Below are 19259 nucleotides of genomic sequence, written 5' to 3'. Positions count from 1 at the left end.
GTCCTGGCCTCCGACAGGTTCCCCTTCGGCCTCGACCTCCGCCGATGTAGGTGAGATCTGCAGGTGAAGCTCTTGCTCGTCTGCTTCGGGGTCTACGAAGATGTCGACAGGTGCCGGTGCCGATCGCTGGGCCTCGAGGCGCGCCACGCGCCGAAGCTTGAGCGTTTTCTTCGACCTGAATTTCGAACAGGCCATACAGTTGGCCTCGTTGTGGTCCGGCGACAGGCACTTGTTGCATACAGGATGCACGTCGATGTGTGGGTACTTCGAACCGCACACGGGGCAGAACTTGAACGGACTCCGTTCCATCGCAGTGTCGTCGGGGTCTTGCTGCGTCGACAGGGCCTCGATGACCGAAGAGTCACCCGACTCCTCAGATATCCGACTCGAAGAGTTGGAGTACACACGAGACCGAACGCGAACAATACCGACGAAGTAAAGAAGGCCTTTTGGCCTTAAAGAAATAGTTTTATCGATTCCGAACAGGAGACGTCGAAACCACATCCGAACCCAATGGCGGAAAAAACCAATCTGGGGATGGAGTCGATGCCCATGCGCACTGTAGTCCAGGGGAGGAGCCACCTATCTCGTTATACTTCGAAGACTCTTCCAGGACAACAAAGTGCAATCATCCGGACCCAACACTAGGCAGCGATCTATGCAATAGATATGAATTTAGCAGCCCACATGCCTCGAACATAAGAGTCCACAAAAATCTACTTGTCACTAAGAAGTCTTGTGGAGATAAAAACTTTTTTTAGGCAACATCTGAACATGGATCTGGGGAAAATGCAAACTTCTCTGACTCTTCCCATCCTTTCCCTCACTCTAAGTTTTATAATTTCCACAAGATCCGTTATTAGTATGTTTTCATTCCACCAATCCAGCACTCCAATTCAAAATAATCCAGAATCAAGCATCATAAGGTGCTTAAGTTCCACTACAGGCAACCATCAAGATGATGTAAAGTTGTCGAAGGAAGCGCACCTCCCAAAACCAGCGCCTGCCATCAAACCTCGTTTGAGGGATGCTATGTTTGGACTGAGACAGTTGTGAAAGCAACTATCCCACAAACATGTTCTACTTTAGGTATACCACGTCTGCTAGTAATTCTGCCCAACTTGTCGTCCCAGACCAGCTAAACAATCCCTTAAGAAGACTTGTCATTCGATTTTTCCTGAGAATGCTACACAGTGCCCTGCAGCCCATTTAAATTATGCAAATGCTAAAGCTGATTGGCAGAGTTAATTTATCACAAAGAAAGCCCTGTAAAGATAAAAAATGTATGTATTTTGTCACCTCTGTGCATCATTGGAGAAGGTTGATTAAGCAGAGTGGCCAAGCCGTGGTAAATTGCTCCTTGTTTTGCAACTTCTAATGTAACAACAGAACCTGTCCTCGTCATCAACTCTGCAGCCCTGTAAAAATATAAAAAACCTATAAGTTCCTTGCAATATTTTAACATAACCGTTTTTGGGCTAACTGCACACCACAAACTTTAGCATCTGGTCTCAAAAGATATAGGTCAAGTAGAAGAAAATATCTGAACATATATAATGTAGACACCCAACCTGCAGTTTTTCTTGACTCGAAAACTCTACACCTGCTCTATATATCTCCTCATTTCTTTGAGTTGAATCTCACACATGACTGAAAGGCAACTCTGAACAGTCTTCTCCCACCATCCACAGTAATTTACAAATGTATTATAATGGTATCCCATTTCTTGGTATGGGTTAATATATTTTGCAAGTGATGTCTGCAAACCTTCTGGTGGCCGTGCCCTAAAGTAAAATTGGCTCAGTCTGTCGCCTGGGACTGCCAGAGCTTCCATGGCCATCCTTATGTCATATCTCTGTGAATTTCTAGAAATGAACCCTTCCAAAGTCATACTTTTAAATTCAACAAAGAAAAAGCTATGTATATGCTACTTAATACAAGTGCTCATTGAGCTATGCATGAGACATAGGTTTCTTCTCTCCTAAACCCTCTTGTTAATGTGTGACAAGAAAAAGGTTCTAGCCTGGCTCTTAATATTTAAACGAACAGGTAGAAAACAATTTCACAGTTTCCAACAAAGATTATCTCACTCTACTCCCTTGCCATTGCTATCTTTTCCAACAGTTCTTTAAGCTTTAACCTCTGTACTAATTCTCAAGATCAAACAACGATGTCAGACCTAGCGACTAACCACCATAAACTACAAGTACCAGGAATACAACTTTATAGCTAATTAAAGCATTATATAACTGTGTGCTGCAGAGAGTGAAGGTAAGTCAAACATGATTATCAGCTAGTCTGTGGCATTTATACAAAAAATTCTCTAAAATCTTAGCCACTGTGTTTTGCTGGGTGAAGTGGAACACTGCCCTCTAAGAGGGGATGGCAAACCATTTTGTGTTGACACCTGAACAAACAAGTGACTTACCTTCTGTAATACATCTGGCAGAGACAATATCTAGCTGCAGATGCATTACCTTTAAATTTCCCAGGTGTCATACTGGATCCGTACATTTTTGCGTGAGCAGTACCCCTGTGCCCCGTCGGGTGGCTTCTTTCGGTTCCACGCAGCGTCATTGGCACCAGATGTGATGTTGCGGCCATCTATATAAGCTTCACTGAAGCATGCGGACATCAGTTATTTCCAAGACTTTCCACGCCAGGTGCGCAGAGTCATTAAAGAAAACAGACTAGTGTGTCAAAACTAGGGCCCTGAAAGGGAAACAACCCTAGCCCTAGAAATATGTCTGCAAAGCGAGGAGGCATGGGTGGGTCTGTGAGGAATCTGCAGCTATATATTGTCTCAACCAGATAATCCGTTACCGAAGGTAAGTAACTTTTTCATCTGATAGAGACTTCTAGCTGCTGATTCCTTACCTTTGAATAGCTACCCAAGCCATACCTTCTGGCAGTGGGCTGCGGACAAATTGGCTATACCAAAAAGTCATGCAGGACCGAACAGGCAAAATGCCAGTCATTGCAGACCTGACTGTCCAGAAGTAGGTTTGGCAAACGTGTGCACATTGCTGCCTGGCAGGTGTCCAAGACTGGAACTCCGTGAGGTAACATTGTGGTCACAGCTTTTCCTCAGGTAGAATGGGCTCATAAGCCTTCAGGAGGCAGGACATAGCAGACCTTAACACCAAGAATGATCCAGAGCAAAAAAGTCAGTTTCTGAACTGCTCAACCTTTATTAGATCCTACATAGCCCATGCAAAGTTGGTCATCCACCGGAACTCTTTTGTGTGGCTAAGGTAGAACAACAATGCTCTTTTTGGGTCTAGATGGTGGAGTCGCTCCTCCTCTTTATAGGGAGAAGGATAAAAAGCAGGCAAAGTGACAGATTGTCCCAAATTTAAGGGATCAATACCTTAGGTAGGAAAGAGGCACAGGTGTGAAGCACCACCTTGTCTGGAAATACCATTGGATAGGGAGGCTTGGATGATAAGCCTGCAGCTCACTCACCCTCTGGGCAAAAGTTATCACCACTAGAAAGGAGGTCTTGATGGTAAGCTGCCAGAGGGGACAATTGTGAAGTGGTTCAAAGGGAAAGCACATGAGGTAAGTGCGAACCAGGTTAAAATCCCACTGCAACATTATGTAGGATGAAGGGGGACATATATGTACAAGCCCTTTCAGAAACCAATGTGCAATAAGATACTTAAATAGAAGAGGGTTGGTCATGAAGCCGCAGGCAAGTGGACAGAGCAGAAAGATAACCCTTGAGAGTGCACAGAGCAGAGACCTGCTGGGCAAGGGCAAGAATGAAGAGAAGAGCATCAGAAAGAAGGTCAATAGACTTTTCTGTACAATATATATTTTTTTAATTGCCAACAGCAGGCATAGATCATTTTGGTGGAGAGCCGCCTGGTCGCCAAGATAACCTCAGACTTCGGGAAGAAGGTCAAAAGCTATCAACTGTCGCAGCTCGATTTCCATGCCAGGAGGTGGAGAGTTGACAGGTTCGAGTGGAGGACCCTCGCCTGCTGCCTTGACAGAAGATTCTCCTGAAGGCGCAGCCTGATCGGAGGATTAATGCTCATTCGAAGAAGCTCAGGATACCACAATCTCTGTGCCCAGTCCAGAGCCACAAGAATGACTTTGGCCAGGTTGTTTTTGATCTACTTGAGAACTCTGGGCAAAAGCGGTATGGGCGGAAAAGAGTACAGGAGGCCTGAGATTCAATCGTGACGAAAAGGGGTTCAGAGCGATAACCGCCTTGGACACTCCAATGCACAATACTCCTGATACTACACGTTGTCTTTGGAGGCGAACAGATCTAACCAAGGCTCTCTCCACTGCTGAAGTAGTCCTTGTGCCACTTGCAAACTGAGGCACCAACGGCTGAGAAACTGCCAGGTGTTGAATCACCAGGGTTTTGCCCTGCTGTTCCAGCCATGTCCAGAGACGCAGAGCCACTTGACAACCCTGCTTCTTGCAGTACCACATGTCGGTGGTGTTGTCCGTGAACACTGGCACTAACTTCCTCTGGATTGAGGGAAAATATGCTTTCAATGCTAGTCAATGCTAGTCAGATTGCCTGGAGCTCCAGCAGGTTTATGTTGAGTCCAGATTCCGCATGAGACCAGATTTCTCTGATCTCCAACTCTCCCAGTTGACAGCCCCATCCAAGGAGTGATGCGTCTATCACTACCATCTGAACTGGTTGGGGAAGGAAGCGGGAAATAAGTCTGCCTTTGACCCAATAGCAGTTCGTAAGCCACCACTGCAGGTCTTTTGAAGTTCACTCCGAGATCTGGACCATGTCGGAGAGAGTTCCCTGATGCTGCGCTCACTAGAACTTCAGGCCCCAATACAGAGCCTGCATATGCCATATGACATGATTTGCCAACAGGATGCACAGGTCATGAGGCCCAGCAGCCTCCTCACTGAAATCCAGGATTGAGGCTGAAAGCTCGATATCATAGCCTGAATATCTTAGACTCTCTGCTCGGGAGGATAAGCCCGAAACTGCACTGTGTCCATATGTCTACGATGAGCATCTTAGGAGTCAGATGTGACGTCAGTAAATTTATAGTGAACCCCAGCAAATGATGGAGGTCTGTCATAGTCTGGAGGTGGGAGATGACAGTCTGGGCACGGCTGGCTTCAACAGCCTATCTTTGAAGTAGGGGAAGACGGAAACCCCTAACCTGCACAGATGAGCTATGACCACCGTCACTCACTAAGGTGAACACCCATGCGGCGCTGGTGAGGCCAAAAGGAGTTACGGTAAACTGAAAGTGCTTGTGGCCTACACGTTGACCCGCAGGTAACACCTGCGAGCAGGCAGGATGGAGATGTGAAAATACGCATCCTGCAAGTTTAACGCTGCCATATAGTATCCTTGGTCTAGGTATCACGTGGTCTCGGCCTTGAAAACATCATGGCCCCTACCCCTCGCCTCGAGCAGCAACAATCCAGTGGCTGCCGAGGACAGACCGCAGCATTCCACGGACATCGTTTCCCCCCCATTGGTAAGTCTAGCATCACGCTATCCGCTTGCTAACGAACACTTCAGATTCCCTGCTGCCATTCTAACTGCTGCGCTCTGTCCCACAGTGGATCCAGCTTTAACCAAGGACCGCTTCTTGAAACCCGAGATGACCCATCCCCCCTAGCTCCCAACCAGCCTGTGCACCAAACAAATGCGGTGTGTACCAGCGCGACTCGCCGCCACCTACACCGGCACGATTCCCCACTTTTCGCTTCTGATGTCACTTTTACCCCACAGAAAACCGGCCTCTGTTGCACAAGGTGGCCATTAAACCAAGTCCCGGATCTCTGAGCTTCTCTCGGACTCGCCAAAGCGGACTCACGCCGCCAATTACTGGGTCATTGAACCCTAGGTAAGCCTCCCGTCGCCATAGCCCAGCCAGGCTGCCCCAACCTGACGTGTCTTTCAATGGCGCAATTCCTCAAAATCACTCCATGCACCAATGCGTCAATGAGATCCCCGATCCCCCCGCAAATGGTATGCCTTCACGTCACCCATGACAACTGTATTAGGCGTATTTTCACTCCGTGCCACAATTCACCGCCACGCCGCCTAGCTCCTCAGTGACCACTCACTGTGATTCCGTTAAATGTCCAAGATCGAATATACCGTGGTGATGCCAATTTCCTCTGACTCTTGGTGGCTCCAATCTGACAACTGTCACTGCGTGCGATGCATCACACTCACGCATCCTCACCTCATCGACGACCATGTGAATTGCACTGCATTATGTGAACCCTCACTTTGGCCCACGTTTCACTGTCACGCCGTCTAGCCCCCCAATGGTTACTCACTGCGATTCCGATAATTGTACCGTGTTGTGGCTGAGTTTTTCTGTTCTCACAACTGCCAAACGCATGCTGCTCAGCACCATAGTAGCTGTTCACCGCGATTCCGATTATTGACAAAAACCAATGGTTACTCACTGCGATTCCGATAATTGTACCGTGTTGTGGCTGAGTTTTTCTGTTCTCACAACTGCCAAGCGCATGCTGCTCAGCACCGTAGTAGCTGTTCACCGCGATTCCGATTATTGACAAAAACCAATGGTTACTCACTGCGATTCCGATAATTGTACCGTGTTGTGGCTGAGTTTTTCTGATCTCAAAACTGCCAACCGCATGCTGCTCAGCACCATAGTAGCTGTTCACCGTGATTCCGATTATTGACAAAAACCAAATGTACTGTGAGGACGCTGACTTCTCATGTCTCTCTTTTTTTTAAAAAGTTTTTTGAAACTCTCTCTTTCTCCCTGTTTTCTACCTTACAGGCGGTATTTTGTTTCTCCCAGGCATAACAAATGTGTACAGTCCTGATGATGATCCCAATGTAATTTAGAGCACGGGAACGAAACGTCGACCTTTTAAAGTAGCCATACAGTGAAATCATTGTTTATTATCCGATGTATGTACTACTCTGGAGATCACTTGTAACACTGATCTTAAAAGTGTCCAGCTAGCTCTCTCCTTCCTTGCCTGTGGAAATTCCCTTCTCCACTTGAACTATTTTCTATTTCTTTATACTAAACCTTGCTTGCTTTGAGTATGGCACAGGAGTGTGCCCTACAATTTTGAAACATTGCTCATGTATTGAGTTGCTACATTTTCATATGACTATTCTAAAAATAAACTCCCTGTCCGGCTGGACTTGGATAAATATATAGTATCCTATTATGGTCTGTATATTATTACTTTGTACCTTTTGAATTGCTTTGGACCGTTGTTCTTCAGAAAAGAGAAGGTCACATTGGCATGATCCCCACTGATTCGGACCCATGAGACCCCAACAAAGCCGTTGGCATGGAACCTTATGTGGCCTCCCCCGACACTTGTGTTGTTAATTCTCAATGGACAAGGTGAAGTCAAAGTCCGTTTAGACTACTTCTTCCTGAGGACCTCGAGTGTGACGATGAGGACTTGGGGCTCCCGGAGCGATCCCACGACCTTCTCGATCAAGACTGAGACCTCCTATGAGTCATGCTAAACGGCATCAACTGCTGGACAGCAAGCAACTTGAAGGACTTCTCCCTCAAAGCTTTCTAAGCCTTGGCCGGCGCTTCGAGGACGACTGAGTTGTGGTTGCGCTCAAGACAAGTTAAGCACACAAGGTGCAGGTCAGTAACCGACATGGCGAAGTGATAGGACCCACGCAGCTTAAAAGCTACCTTCCTACATTACTTTCTCGACAGACCTGAAAAATCTTTGACAAAATGCTGAAAAGTCTGTCAAAAAGAGACAGAGGGGTAGCGCTTCTCCAGATCAAGCCTCACTGGCACAGGGGAAAAGAACTGACGTCCGCATGTCTGGGTGGCGCCTGTTGGGTGACCGCGACGTCACATTCGGCACCAACGACACAGCCCGGAACCGAACGAAGCAATCCCACGGAGGGCAGGGGTACTGCTCAAGCAAAGGTTTTCAGACCCAGTCTGATGCCTTGTAAATTCAAACATAAGGATTCTGCAGCTAGTAGTCTCTAGCAGATAAAATGCCACACAGTCAAGAATTTCGATTCTTACAGAAAAAGACAGTTTTGAACTTCTGACCTGCAGTGGAAAACCAAAAATGATTTGTGCCAATCACTATGCAATTCATGTTTTAGAAACTTTTAAGTAAATAATAAATACCTTTCTTGGGACAATCCGACCAAACTGCGCCCATCTACACTTAATAACTGGTCACCAGCAGCAAGGCGGCCATCCTAAAAAAAAAAAAAATGTTTAGAAAGTATTTGGGCCTATAGATGTGTTCCTATACGTGAGCAGATCAGCGGTGGCCATATCTGCTAGAGGTTACCCAAATTGGAATATAAAATAATTGTCAATGTACCTCCATCCTACTACAATCTTTACAGAAAACAAAAACACACAACTAAACATATCAAGCACCACTGAAAACACACCATTCCACACGTAAAGAAAATAACAATGGGGAGAAATAAATGTACCTGGGAAGTGATTCATATCGTAGTCAGAAAGGGAAAACTATGTTCATTTAAATTCTGACTCCTGATCTATAAATAAAACATGTGCCTTAAAGTGAGCTAGGCTAGGCCCCAACAGTGCTGGCTGAGGTCATTTCCCACCGATTTTCTAAGGTCCATCCTACTATCGTACTGCTGGGCCATGTACAACTCTTTCCAAACTTGGTTATCACATTAGGGAGGTCAAGAAGCCAAAGGCATCTCATGGAGTTAGCATGGGTGGAAAAGATGTCAGAACTCAACAGTCAACCAATAGATACAATTATGTACTGTCCAGCTTAGTGTTTCTCTTCTTTTTCTATTAAAGAAAATACTTTCATCACACAGTAAAACACAATATTACACAATTCAATATAAATAACAATTAGAGGATTGTAATTACAGTTATGATCTTCACTAACATGCTCCACCCTCTTGCAATACCCTCTCTCCCTGTTCCAAGAGATGTCTAATATCAACTATGCCCCGGAATGATGAGGGCATAGGTAAATTCTCACCCCAGATTTTCCCTTGGACAAAATTTAAGTCTAATACACTTCCACTGTCGGGAAGCTATGCCCATAGTCTATCTACTACGTTAAACCAGGACCATCCAGAATGGATCCCACTGGTCCTAGAACTCAGACTTTCAATACACAGAGCCATACTACCATACATATGCTAAACACAGGCACTCCACAAGCAAACGGAATGTCAGAGCAAGGTTCTGGGTTTTACATAACAGTGAACCATTAAATGTGAGGATTCAGTAAACTCCCATCTCTTTGACACAGAGAAATAGTTCGATCCTACTTCTGAATTACAAAACACTGTACGCTGCCGCCACCTTCGTATGTGATGCACCCTGGGACTGGGCCGTAGTTCATTCTCCACTTTGATGGCACACAAGGTGCACCCTTCCCAGATGACAGAAAAGGTTCTGGACCTCACAGCACGAGGGACAGACCTCTGTGCACAAGTCAGATTAGCATGACGCAAGGACCCAAAAAAAAGCCAGGATACTAGTTTCACAAGTGGTTGGGCTCTTCAGGGGTATAAGCCCATTTCGCAATCAGGGGACATTCCTATCCCAACATACCCACAACAGGAACCACGAGCTCCATGGCTCGGTACAATTAATAGAGTAAATCCCTCTCTATTCAAGGTAGTTAAATCATCACTCACACAAACAGACCATATGACATAGTTGCCCCAGCCCATCACTGGCTTGTCAATGCTGCCTGTATCGTATCCTGTTTTTCTAATGGATCACACTGAACAGGGCAAAATGAACACAAGCAGAGGTCCCAGTTAGGAAGACACAAGTGAAATAGAACAGGACTGAGCACTTGCAACATTCAAGGGTCGCCTAGGTAGGGAAAAGGACAGCCTCCATTAGAGTCTGTAAGTAACATGTTTTCCAGATAACATTTCAAAACACCTTCATCCAGGACTTTTAATTCTTTCTCTACAAAATTCCTGAAATAGATGATATATTAAACACTCAACCAACGGATTAGCTGCGACTAATCTATCACACGTTTAATCACTCAGCCCACTCATTTAGAGCATCATCAGACTTTCAAAGAGTATGGAGGGTGTTTCAGACCTGCAGACATAACCATGCCTTTATCAGTCAGACCACTGATGAAACCACTACATTCACAAACCTTTACTTTAGGATAGCTTGCACAGGCACACAACCAACAAGTTTCACTTAAGTGCTCTATGCAACAACTCCTGGACTTCGAAGGTTCATGACGTTTGGCAAACTGTTAAAACCTTGACTCATATGGGAACATGCAAAGCATTCGAATAAGTCATATCCCAAAATGAAATCAATCAATCAAGGTTGATATAGTATGACTACTCACACATGAGGATCTCAAGGTGCTGAGGAGGGGTAGGGGGGCTGCTGATCCATCTGGACACAGGGGTTCAGTTGAAGAGCCAGGTCTTGACATCCTTCCTGAATTGTGTCAGCAACGGGGCTTGTCTGAGGTGGAGAGGAAGGGTGTTCCAGGTCTTAGCAGTGAGGTAGGAGAATGATCTTCCTCCAGTCCAGGTCTTGCAGATCCGTGGGACAGTGCCCTGGAACAGTTGGGCGCAGCAGAGGTGTCTGATGGGTATGTGGAATGAGAGGCGGTGGTTCAGATATGCAGGTCCTGCATATTGGAGGGCTTTGTAGGTGCGTGTGAGGAGCTTGAAAGTGTCTCTTTTGTTGACTGTGAGCCAGTGGAGTTCTTGCAGGTGTTCGGTGAGGTGGCTGCGGCAGTGTATGTTGAAGACCAGTCTGGCTGCTGTGTTTTGAATGTTCTGTAGTTTCCTGAGGAATTTCAGTTTGACACAGGCGTAGCCACATTGCGCATGGGCATCGGCTCCATCCCCAGATTGTTTTTCGCCATTAGGGAAATGATGGAGCTTTGAAGAAAAAGGAAGGATGACCATGTAATTTGTATCTAATTAAGATAATACTTGAACAGACAAGGGGAGGCGGGTGGGCGTGTGCAACTCTGCAGCTCTACATGCCAAGAACAGATGCATACTGGTAGGTAGCATTTTCCGTTCGAGGCATATGAGCTGCAGATTGCACACTGTGCATAGATTGTATAGCAGTACCCACTCTTAGCGGCGACCACCCCTATCTGTTGCAGTAGTTTGGAATGGTGTTTTGAGAACAGCCTGGCCCACATTAGCTTGTTGTTTTGTTTGCACATCTACACAATAGTGTTTTGTGAATGTGTGCGGTGTAGACCATGTAGCTGCTCTGCAGATGACATCTAGGGGAATGTTCCCTAAAAATGCCATTGAATCCTCTATCTTTCTTGTAGAGTGGGCTTCAGGAGTAACAGATAGCGTACGTTTAGCTTTGTGGTAACAAATCTGTATGCATTTGACAATCCATCTAGCTATCCCAGATTTTGAAATGGGATTACTGTTTTCATGATTCCATGCCTTCTTGTATACAATTCGTAATAATTGTTTTTACTAAAAGTTTTTAATGTCAATCAGTTTTTACTTGTATCATAATACTGTGTTTTAACTATGTACCGTAATTTTATGATGTACTTTTTATGATTCTGCTAAGTGCCAATCAATTAAAAGTTTTGATACGAAACGAAATGGGATTACCCTTGTGTGGTGGTGAGAAAGACACAAAAAGTTGTTTTGTCTTACGAAAGGGTTGTGTCCTTTCTATGTAGTATAGCAACGCTCTTTTGACATCTAGTGTGTGAAGAGCTCTTTCTGCTACTGACTATGGTTGCGAGAAGAAAACGGGCAGTTCCACAGATTGATTGAGATGGAATGGGGAAATTACTTTGGGCAGGAATTTCGGATTAGTACGTAGAACTACCTTATTTTGATGCATTTGCAAGAAGGGTTCTTGAATGGTTAGTGCTTGTAGTTCACTAACTCTCCGCAGAGAAGTAATAGCTATTAGGAACGCAACTTTCCATGTTAGGAATTGTAATTCACTTCTGTGTAAGGGTTCGAAGGGAGGTCCCATTAACCGTGTAAGAACAACGTTTAAATTCCACACAGGTGAAGGTGGTACTCTGGGAGGAATTATTCTTTTAAGGCCTTCCATAAAGGCTTTAATGGCAGGCACTCTGAACAGAGATAGATGTTATCTGTTTTGTAGATATGCTGCTATTGCAGCAAGATGTAGTCTAATAGATGTATAAGCTAAGTTACATCTTTGGAGACGCAGTAAGTATCCTATGATGTGTTGAATAGACACATCTAGGGGATTAATATTGTTGTTGTGACAATATATTACAAATCGTTTCCACTTGGCTGCATAACATGCCCTAGTGGTAGGACGTCTAGCTTCTTTAATGACATTCATGCAGACTGGAGGAAGGTTTAGATATCCAAATTCTAGGATTTCAGGAGCCAGATCGCAAGGTTGAGCTGAGCTGGGTCCGGGTGTCTGATCTCTCCACGGTTCTGTGTTAAGAGCTGTGGAGACAGGTGCAATTTTTGGTGCGGTACTACAGACAGTTGTAGCAGTGTGGTGTACCACGGTTGTCTGGCCCACGTTGGAGCAACTAGGATGCGGGTCAGAGAATGCTGCTGTTGTTTGCGTCTAGTGGCATGAGTGGTAGAGGTGGAAAAGCGTACGCAAATCTGTTTGAACAATTCATCCATATTGCATTGCCTTTGGACAGTGGGTGTGGAGATCTGGCGGCGAAACTTGGGCATTTTACGTTTTCGTGGGTGGCAAATAGGTCTATCTGAGGTTGTCCCCACATCTGAAAGAATGGCTGAAGAACTTGCATATGAAGTTCCCACTCGTGGGTCTCTTGCGTTTGACAACTTAACAGATCCGCTATAGTATTTTGTACTCCCGGAACATGCTGGGCTAGAAGGAACATGTTTTGAGGTATAGCCCACCTCCACATGTCCTGTGCTAGTTGAGAGAGGTGCAGGGAGTGTGTGCCTCCCTGCTTCTGTATGTAATACATTGCTGTCATGTTGTCTGTGCGGACTAACACAGCTTTGTTTAATACTTGCTTCTGGAAAGCTTTTAGTGCTAGGAATATTGCTAGTAACTCCAGATGATTGATGTGGAATAATTTTTTGTTGCGGTGTCCACCTGTCTTGCATGGTGTGTTGCAGTAGGTGGACTCCCCAGCCGGAGAGCGATGCGTCTGCAGTCAGGATTATCTGAGGAACTGGCTCTAGGAACGGTCGTCCCTTGGAAAGATTTTTGGTGTTCCACCACTGCAGAGAGCGATGAGTTCGACCGTCTACCAACACTAGGTCTGTTAAGTGACCTTGAGCCTGGTTCCATTGACATGATAAGCACTCTTGTAGCGGACACATTTCAAGTCTTGCATGGGGTACTATGAAGATGGAAGAGGCCATCATCCCTATAAGTTGCATGAACACTCGCGCTGGGAGGGAGTGTTGTAGTTGAAACTTTGTTAGGAGAGTTTGCATGCTGGCTATCCTTGCTGGAGTGGGATAAGTTAGCGCTGTCGAGGTGTTTATTGTGGCACAAGGTATTGTTGTACTTTGGATGGCTGTAGATGAAACTTGGTGTGGTTTATTGTGAACCCCAAGTTGTGGAGCAGTTGGATGGTGGCATGAGTGTGTTTTACGCATTGATTGTGTGAGCTGGCTTTTATGAGCCAGTCGTCGAGGTACGGGAAGACATGGATGTGCTGTCTTCGTAGATGCGCTGCCACTACTGCTAAGCACTTGGTGAATACACTTGGTGCTGTTGTGACTCTGAATGGGAGTACTTTGAATTGGTAGTGCTGCCCGTCTATTACAAATCTGAGATACTTCCTGTGAGCTTTGTGAATAGGAATGTGGAAGTATGCGTCCTTGAGATCTAGAGTAGCAAGGAAGTCGTTTTGTAACAGGAGTGGAATGGCTTATTGGAGTGTGACCATGTGAAAATGGTCTGACTGTATGTATATGTTTAGCGGTCTGAGGACTAAAATAGGCCTTAGAGAGTCGTTCTTCTTTGGAATCAGTAAATATAGAGAGTAAACCCCCTTGTTTTGTTGGTGCAGAGGAACTGGTTCTATTGCACTTTTTTCTAGCAGAGATACTACTTCTTGCTTTAACAGTGATAGATGTTCTTGTGACATTAGACGCTGTTTGGGTGGCATGTTGGGGGGGTAGATGTTAATTCTAGACAGTAACCTGACTGCATAATTTGTTGCACCCACCTGTCTGATGTGATGTTGATCCAGGCAGGCAGGAATTGTTGAAGTCTTCCCCCCACAGGAGTGGAATGTTGTGGGGGTAGGGGAGGAAAGTCATTGGGTAGGGGTAGAGGCAGAGCGGGAGGTGTTGTTTTTGCCTCTGCCTTTGTTGTTACCCCTGTAACCCCCTCTCTGGTAGCCCTTAGTGAATGTGGATTGGCCAGGGGTTTTGTAGGAAGTGGAGGGACTTTCTGAGGAGTAGCCTCTTGTGTTGCCTCTGTATGATGAGCGACGAAAAGAACGTCTGGGAGCTTGCTGCTGCAAGGCTCCCATAGATTTTGCTGTATCGGTGTCTTTTTCATTTTTTCTAAAGACACGTCAACATTTGGGCCAAATAAATGTGTCTCATCAAATGGCTGATTAAGGATCGAGTTTTGTACTTCAGGTTTAAAACCTGAAATACGTAGCCAGGCATGTCTACATAGTAAGGTGCTGGTATTGATAGCCCTTGAGGCAGGGCACAACGAATGGAAGTATTAGTAATATTTTTACCTTCCTGTATAAGTTCATTAGCCCTGTTTTTGTATTTGTCTGGTAGGTGCTGCATTATGGACTCTAGTTCATCATAATGTGCCCTGTCATATCTTGCCAGCAACTCTTGGGTGTTGGCAATGCGCCAGATGTTAGTTGCTTGTGCCGCTGTTCGCTTGCCGGAGGCGTCAAGGAGCTTAGATTCTTTGTCTGGTGGTGAGGCCTCACCTGATGTCTGGGAATTAGAACGTTTACGTGCATTAGAGACTACTAAAGAATCTAATTGTGCTGGACCTTTAACCTTTAATATAAACTGGATCTGCAGGGGCAGCTTTATATTTTTCTCAATGCGAGGATTAAGGACCCTAGCCCTGACAGGATCCTTAAAAACCTCTGTTGCGTGCTTGATGACACCTTAAAGCATTGGCAACATGGCAGTAGACCTTTGTGTGTTGTCAAAACTGTCAACAAGGAAATCTTCATCTACTGCATTTGTGTGTAGGTCCACCCCATGATATTGTGCAGCCCTTTGGACTAGTAGGTTAAAACCTATAGTGTCCTCTGGTGGGGAAGGTCTGGAAGGGCATACATCATCTTGTGGGACGTGAGGCACATCAGAGGTGTTGTAATCATCCCATGGATTAGGTGACTGAGGGGGACAATTGGTCCCTGCTGGGTCATGTGCACCCCCACCTGTGTCATCAGAATCTGTGTCTACATCATCGTCTGGATTAGTAGACGGTGTAGGTGAATGATGTGGTGGAGGAGGTGTAGGAGGAGGAACAGTATGGGGAGGTGGTGGAGAATACAACCTCTCCATTAAGGGTCCAATGTCTCTCTTCTTTGGAGGGGGAGGAGGTGCTGGCAACTCTAGTGGTCTCTTCTTGGAGCTGAGAGTCAATTGTCCAGTTTTAGGATCCTTTACAAGAGTTTTTTGATGTGGATCCAGTATAAAAAGTTCCTCTGAGTAGGGCAGATCCTTCGGCGTCGAAGTTTTCGGCTCCGTAGGTTTTTTCGGCACTGAGTCGGTAGCTGGTTTAGTAGTGTGCCCTTTTGAATTGTCTTTTACCGGGACCTGTTTTTTCAGTTCCGGGTGTTTTTTCGGCTCCGATACGTGTGAATCTGGAGCTTTGGGTGTTTTTTTACTCGGCTCTGGGTGTGGTTTCGGCATCGATGAGCCTCTGCCAGTCTTCGGCGCCGTGTGCTTAGGTGGCGGAGCAGCGATCCGCGTGGTAGAGGAAGATGGCTTCTTCTTCGGTGTCGGTATAAGATTGGCAGCGGGAATAGGCTGGGTCGAACCCGAGCGCCTGCAGGCTTAGTGGGCTTCTTTGCCGGGCCCGAAGGCGGGGCGCCCCAAGGTGAGGGCGTGACCGAAGCCTTTTTTGTGGGTGTCGACGAAGGGTTGGGGGTCGACGGTCCTACTTACGACCCGTTGAGCTGGAGTGATGTCCTAGACGTCGGAGTCTTCGGCATCTGAGGATCCGATACTCTCCTCGGCGTGCTGGTGTTCTGGCACGTCGACGCCCTCTTCGAAGATGTCGTCGGGTATCGAAGCTGACGAGCGAGCCATAGTTCTTCGAGCTCGTCGGTCCCGAATCGTCTTTTTGGAGCGGAATGAGGCACACGTTGAACAGTCTTTGGCCTCGTGCTCCGGTGAAAGGCAAAGGTTGCACACCTCATATGTAGGTCGGTGTGGGGAAACTTCGACCCACATTGAGGACACTTCTTGAATGGCGTCCTTTCCATGAGCCAGAAAGTAAGGCCTAGGTAGGCCCGAAGGCCTTCGTCGACAACCGGAATCGAAGACTTCAAAGTGGTAGAGAATCGCGTCGATGTGGAGCGCGATCGAAACAATACCGTCGAACTGGGTGAGGATTGTGCGCCGAAGGAAATTCGGTTCCAAACCGGAGCGCAGCAAACACATCTGAGCCCGATGGCAGAAAAAACAATCTGGGGATGGAGCCGATGCCCATGCGCAATGTGGTCCAAAGGAGGCGTCACCTATCTCGTGACTTACGAATAACTTTTCAGGACAACAACAAACTGCAAACATCCGGGCCCAACACTAGGTGGCGATCTATGCACAGTGTGCAATCTGCAGCTCATATGCCTCGAACACAGTGTTATCGGTTTACGGTTAAGTATTTGGTTTTGGGAGGTGGTGTCCTGAGGTTAGTAGCAGGGTTACCCAGGGTCAAGGATACACTCTCAAAGCACCCTCAGCCACACTAGGGCGGCCGGGTGCAGAGCGCTGAGGCCTAATGTTATCCACTGGGGGATAAGGCGTCTCCAGCTGGTGGCTGCTCACAAGCAGGTCACAAGGTTGTGGGAGCAAAGCTCCAGGCATTTGGCTCAAGGCAAAGCGGGATCCGATTTAGTACACAAGGTGCACCCATAGCTGCACTGGGGAGATCAGGTGCAGGGTGCTGTTTTGGCGTTGGATGCCCAGATGATTTCAATAGAGATTCTTCATTTGCAACATACACTACAGGCTCGGGGACGAAGATCTTCTGGAGGTGACCACCAGTTGGAGAGGTAAGTTGGAATATCTTGGGATGCCAGGACACCGTCGGTTGGGCCACCCAAGGCTGTGGGATGTTGAGGGCAGGGGTGTCTTTTGGCGTCGGGTTTCGCTTCCAGGTTTAAGTCGGGAGGATCCTCCAAAAAGGGGATGCGGGCGTTGGTTGGAGTCTGAGGCAGGTCAGTGATCACCAAATCCCAGGTCAGGACCGCAGGGGGGGGGCCTCCTCGTGGTGTTGGGCAACTCAAACTCAGGCAGTGGGTGTCAGGTGCAGACTCACGGATTTGGCTGGAGCCATAATCTGTGGGTGAGCAAATCCGGTGCTTACAGGAGACAAATTCTGCTTTGGGAAGGTAGGGCAGGTCCACCAGGTTCTTGGGGGATGCTGGCTGCAGGACACACCGGGACTTTGCTGTAGTCGGTCGAGGTTAGGACAGGTCAGTAGGGCTGGGGCCAAGTCAGTTGGTGTCCTCTTCTCAGGCACAGCTCTTGAGTCCTTCTTCATGGCTCTTTTTGTCTGAGGAGGCAAGGTTCAGGGTTGCCTATAAATACTACATGTTGGAGTGTTACAGGTAGTTACTGGTTGGGACCAATGGGTCCCTTCCTTGGGGTGGGTACACCCCCTATTATGCCACCATTCAGTGGGAGTAGGGCACAAGCCTCACTCTGGTTGGCTGGGTTCCTCCATGTTCAAGACGGCGGGGACAGAGTTGTGTTGCACCTCACCTTCCCCGCCTGAGGGGTGGGGTTGGCAAAGGTGGGCACACCTCTCCTCCTAACTTGGTTTTCCCCGCCGATTCTCCCGCCCAAAGTAGGGGTCAGAACTGGTGGGGGCCAGTTGCTGTGAACAGCAAATGGCTGGGGTAGCTCACAAAGGTGGCAAGCCTTTGAAGCTTCCACCTTCGTGGAACCTGCCAATCCTGGGGGAGGAGGCTTGGCACCTTGACCCAGGATGTGCTTTGTTTCAAGACGCAGAGAGCTGCACGCTCTCGACCTAGGGGTCCAGAAACATGTCTGGTGGTGGCAGCGGGCGACAGTCACTCAGCCAGGACACAAGAGTTAGGTCGTTTTTCAGGGGGCATCTACAGGATACTCTCTGAGTGCATTCTTCATTAAATCCCACACGCGCATCAGTGTGGGTTTAATGGGCTGAGAAGTTTGATACCAAACTTCCTAGTAAAACCATTATGGTGCTGTAGAGTTCGTAACAACCAACTCCCAGACCATATACTCTTCATGGCATTAGTGCACTTTTAATGTCTAAGAATTGACCTAGACGCTGTAGGGGTACAGGGCTCATGCGACTGTACCCTCACCACTTGGGGAGAGCGGGAGAGAAAGAGAGAGCGGGAGAGCGAGAGAGCGAGAGAGAGAGAGAGAGAGCGAGAGAGAGAGAGCGGGAGAGCGAGAGAGCGAGAGAGCGAGAGAGCGAGAGAGCGAGAGAGCGGGAGAGCGAGAGAGAGAGAGCGAGAGAGCGAGAGCGAGAGAGCGAGAGCGAGAGAGCGAGAGAGCGAGAGCGAGAGAGCGAGAGAGCGAGAGAGAGAGCGGGAGAGAGAGAGCGGGAGAGCGAGGGAGAGAGAGAGAGAGAGAGAGAGAGAGAGAGAGAGAGAGAGAGAGAGAGAGAGAGAGAGAGAGAGAGAGAGAGAGAGAGAGAGAGAGAGAGCGAGAGAGAGAGAGAGCGAGAGAGAGAGAGAGAGAGAGAGAGAGAGAGAGAAAAAATAAAAAGGTGCAGGGCCTCTAAGGGTGGCACAATGGCTGCAGGCCATTAGAGGCCTTCCCTGGTACAGTGCCCTTTGTAACTATGGTACCTTTTACAAGAGACTTACATGCGGCCAGAGAGTTGCCATTTGGGTTTTGAAACAGTTCAGTTTAGGGAAAAAACATAGGCCCTGGGTACCTGGTTGGCAGGCACTCAGGGCATAGTCGGTCAAAGTACATCAACATTAGTCAAAAGGTGAGGGGGCAACCGTGGAAAAAGGGGCACTTTCCTACAATAACTAGCTGTTTGAGTTCTACGCTGGAGAGGTTCTCCAGAAGGGATGCAGTGTTCTGGTCATTGGGGTTCTCCAGATGAAACCTGGGGTCCCAA

General features: G+C 47.2%; 1 protein-coding gene across 14 annotated transcripts in view; it reads right to left on the bottom strand.

The window, feature by feature from the left end:
* Positions 1 to 19259, bottom strand: part of AFDN (afadin, adherens junction formation factor) — a 1642835-nt gene that overhangs the window by 478596 nt on the left and 1144980 nt on the right. For all 14 annotated transcript variants that reach the window (XM_078648844.1, XM_078648846.1, XM_078648851.1 and 11 more), the window contains 2 exons: positions 8121 to 8194; positions 1300 to 1418 (listed from right to left, as the gene is read on the bottom strand). In XM_078648844.1, coding sequence (XP_078504970.1) covers positions 1300 to 1418; positions 8121 to 8194 — 193 coding nt within the window. The remainder of the gene's footprint in view (positions 1 to 1299; positions 1419 to 8120; positions 8195 to 19259) is intronic.

Source organism: Lissotriton helveticus, chromosome 6 (assembly GCF_964261635.1).
Source record: "Lissotriton helveticus chromosome 6, aLisHel1.1, whole genome shotgun sequence".
NCBI lineage: Eukaryota > Metazoa > Chordata > Amphibia > Caudata > Salamandridae > Lissotriton > Lissotriton helveticus.
Note: the sequence above shows the minus strand (reverse complement) of the source record. Positions and strands in the feature narration are given on the sequence as shown.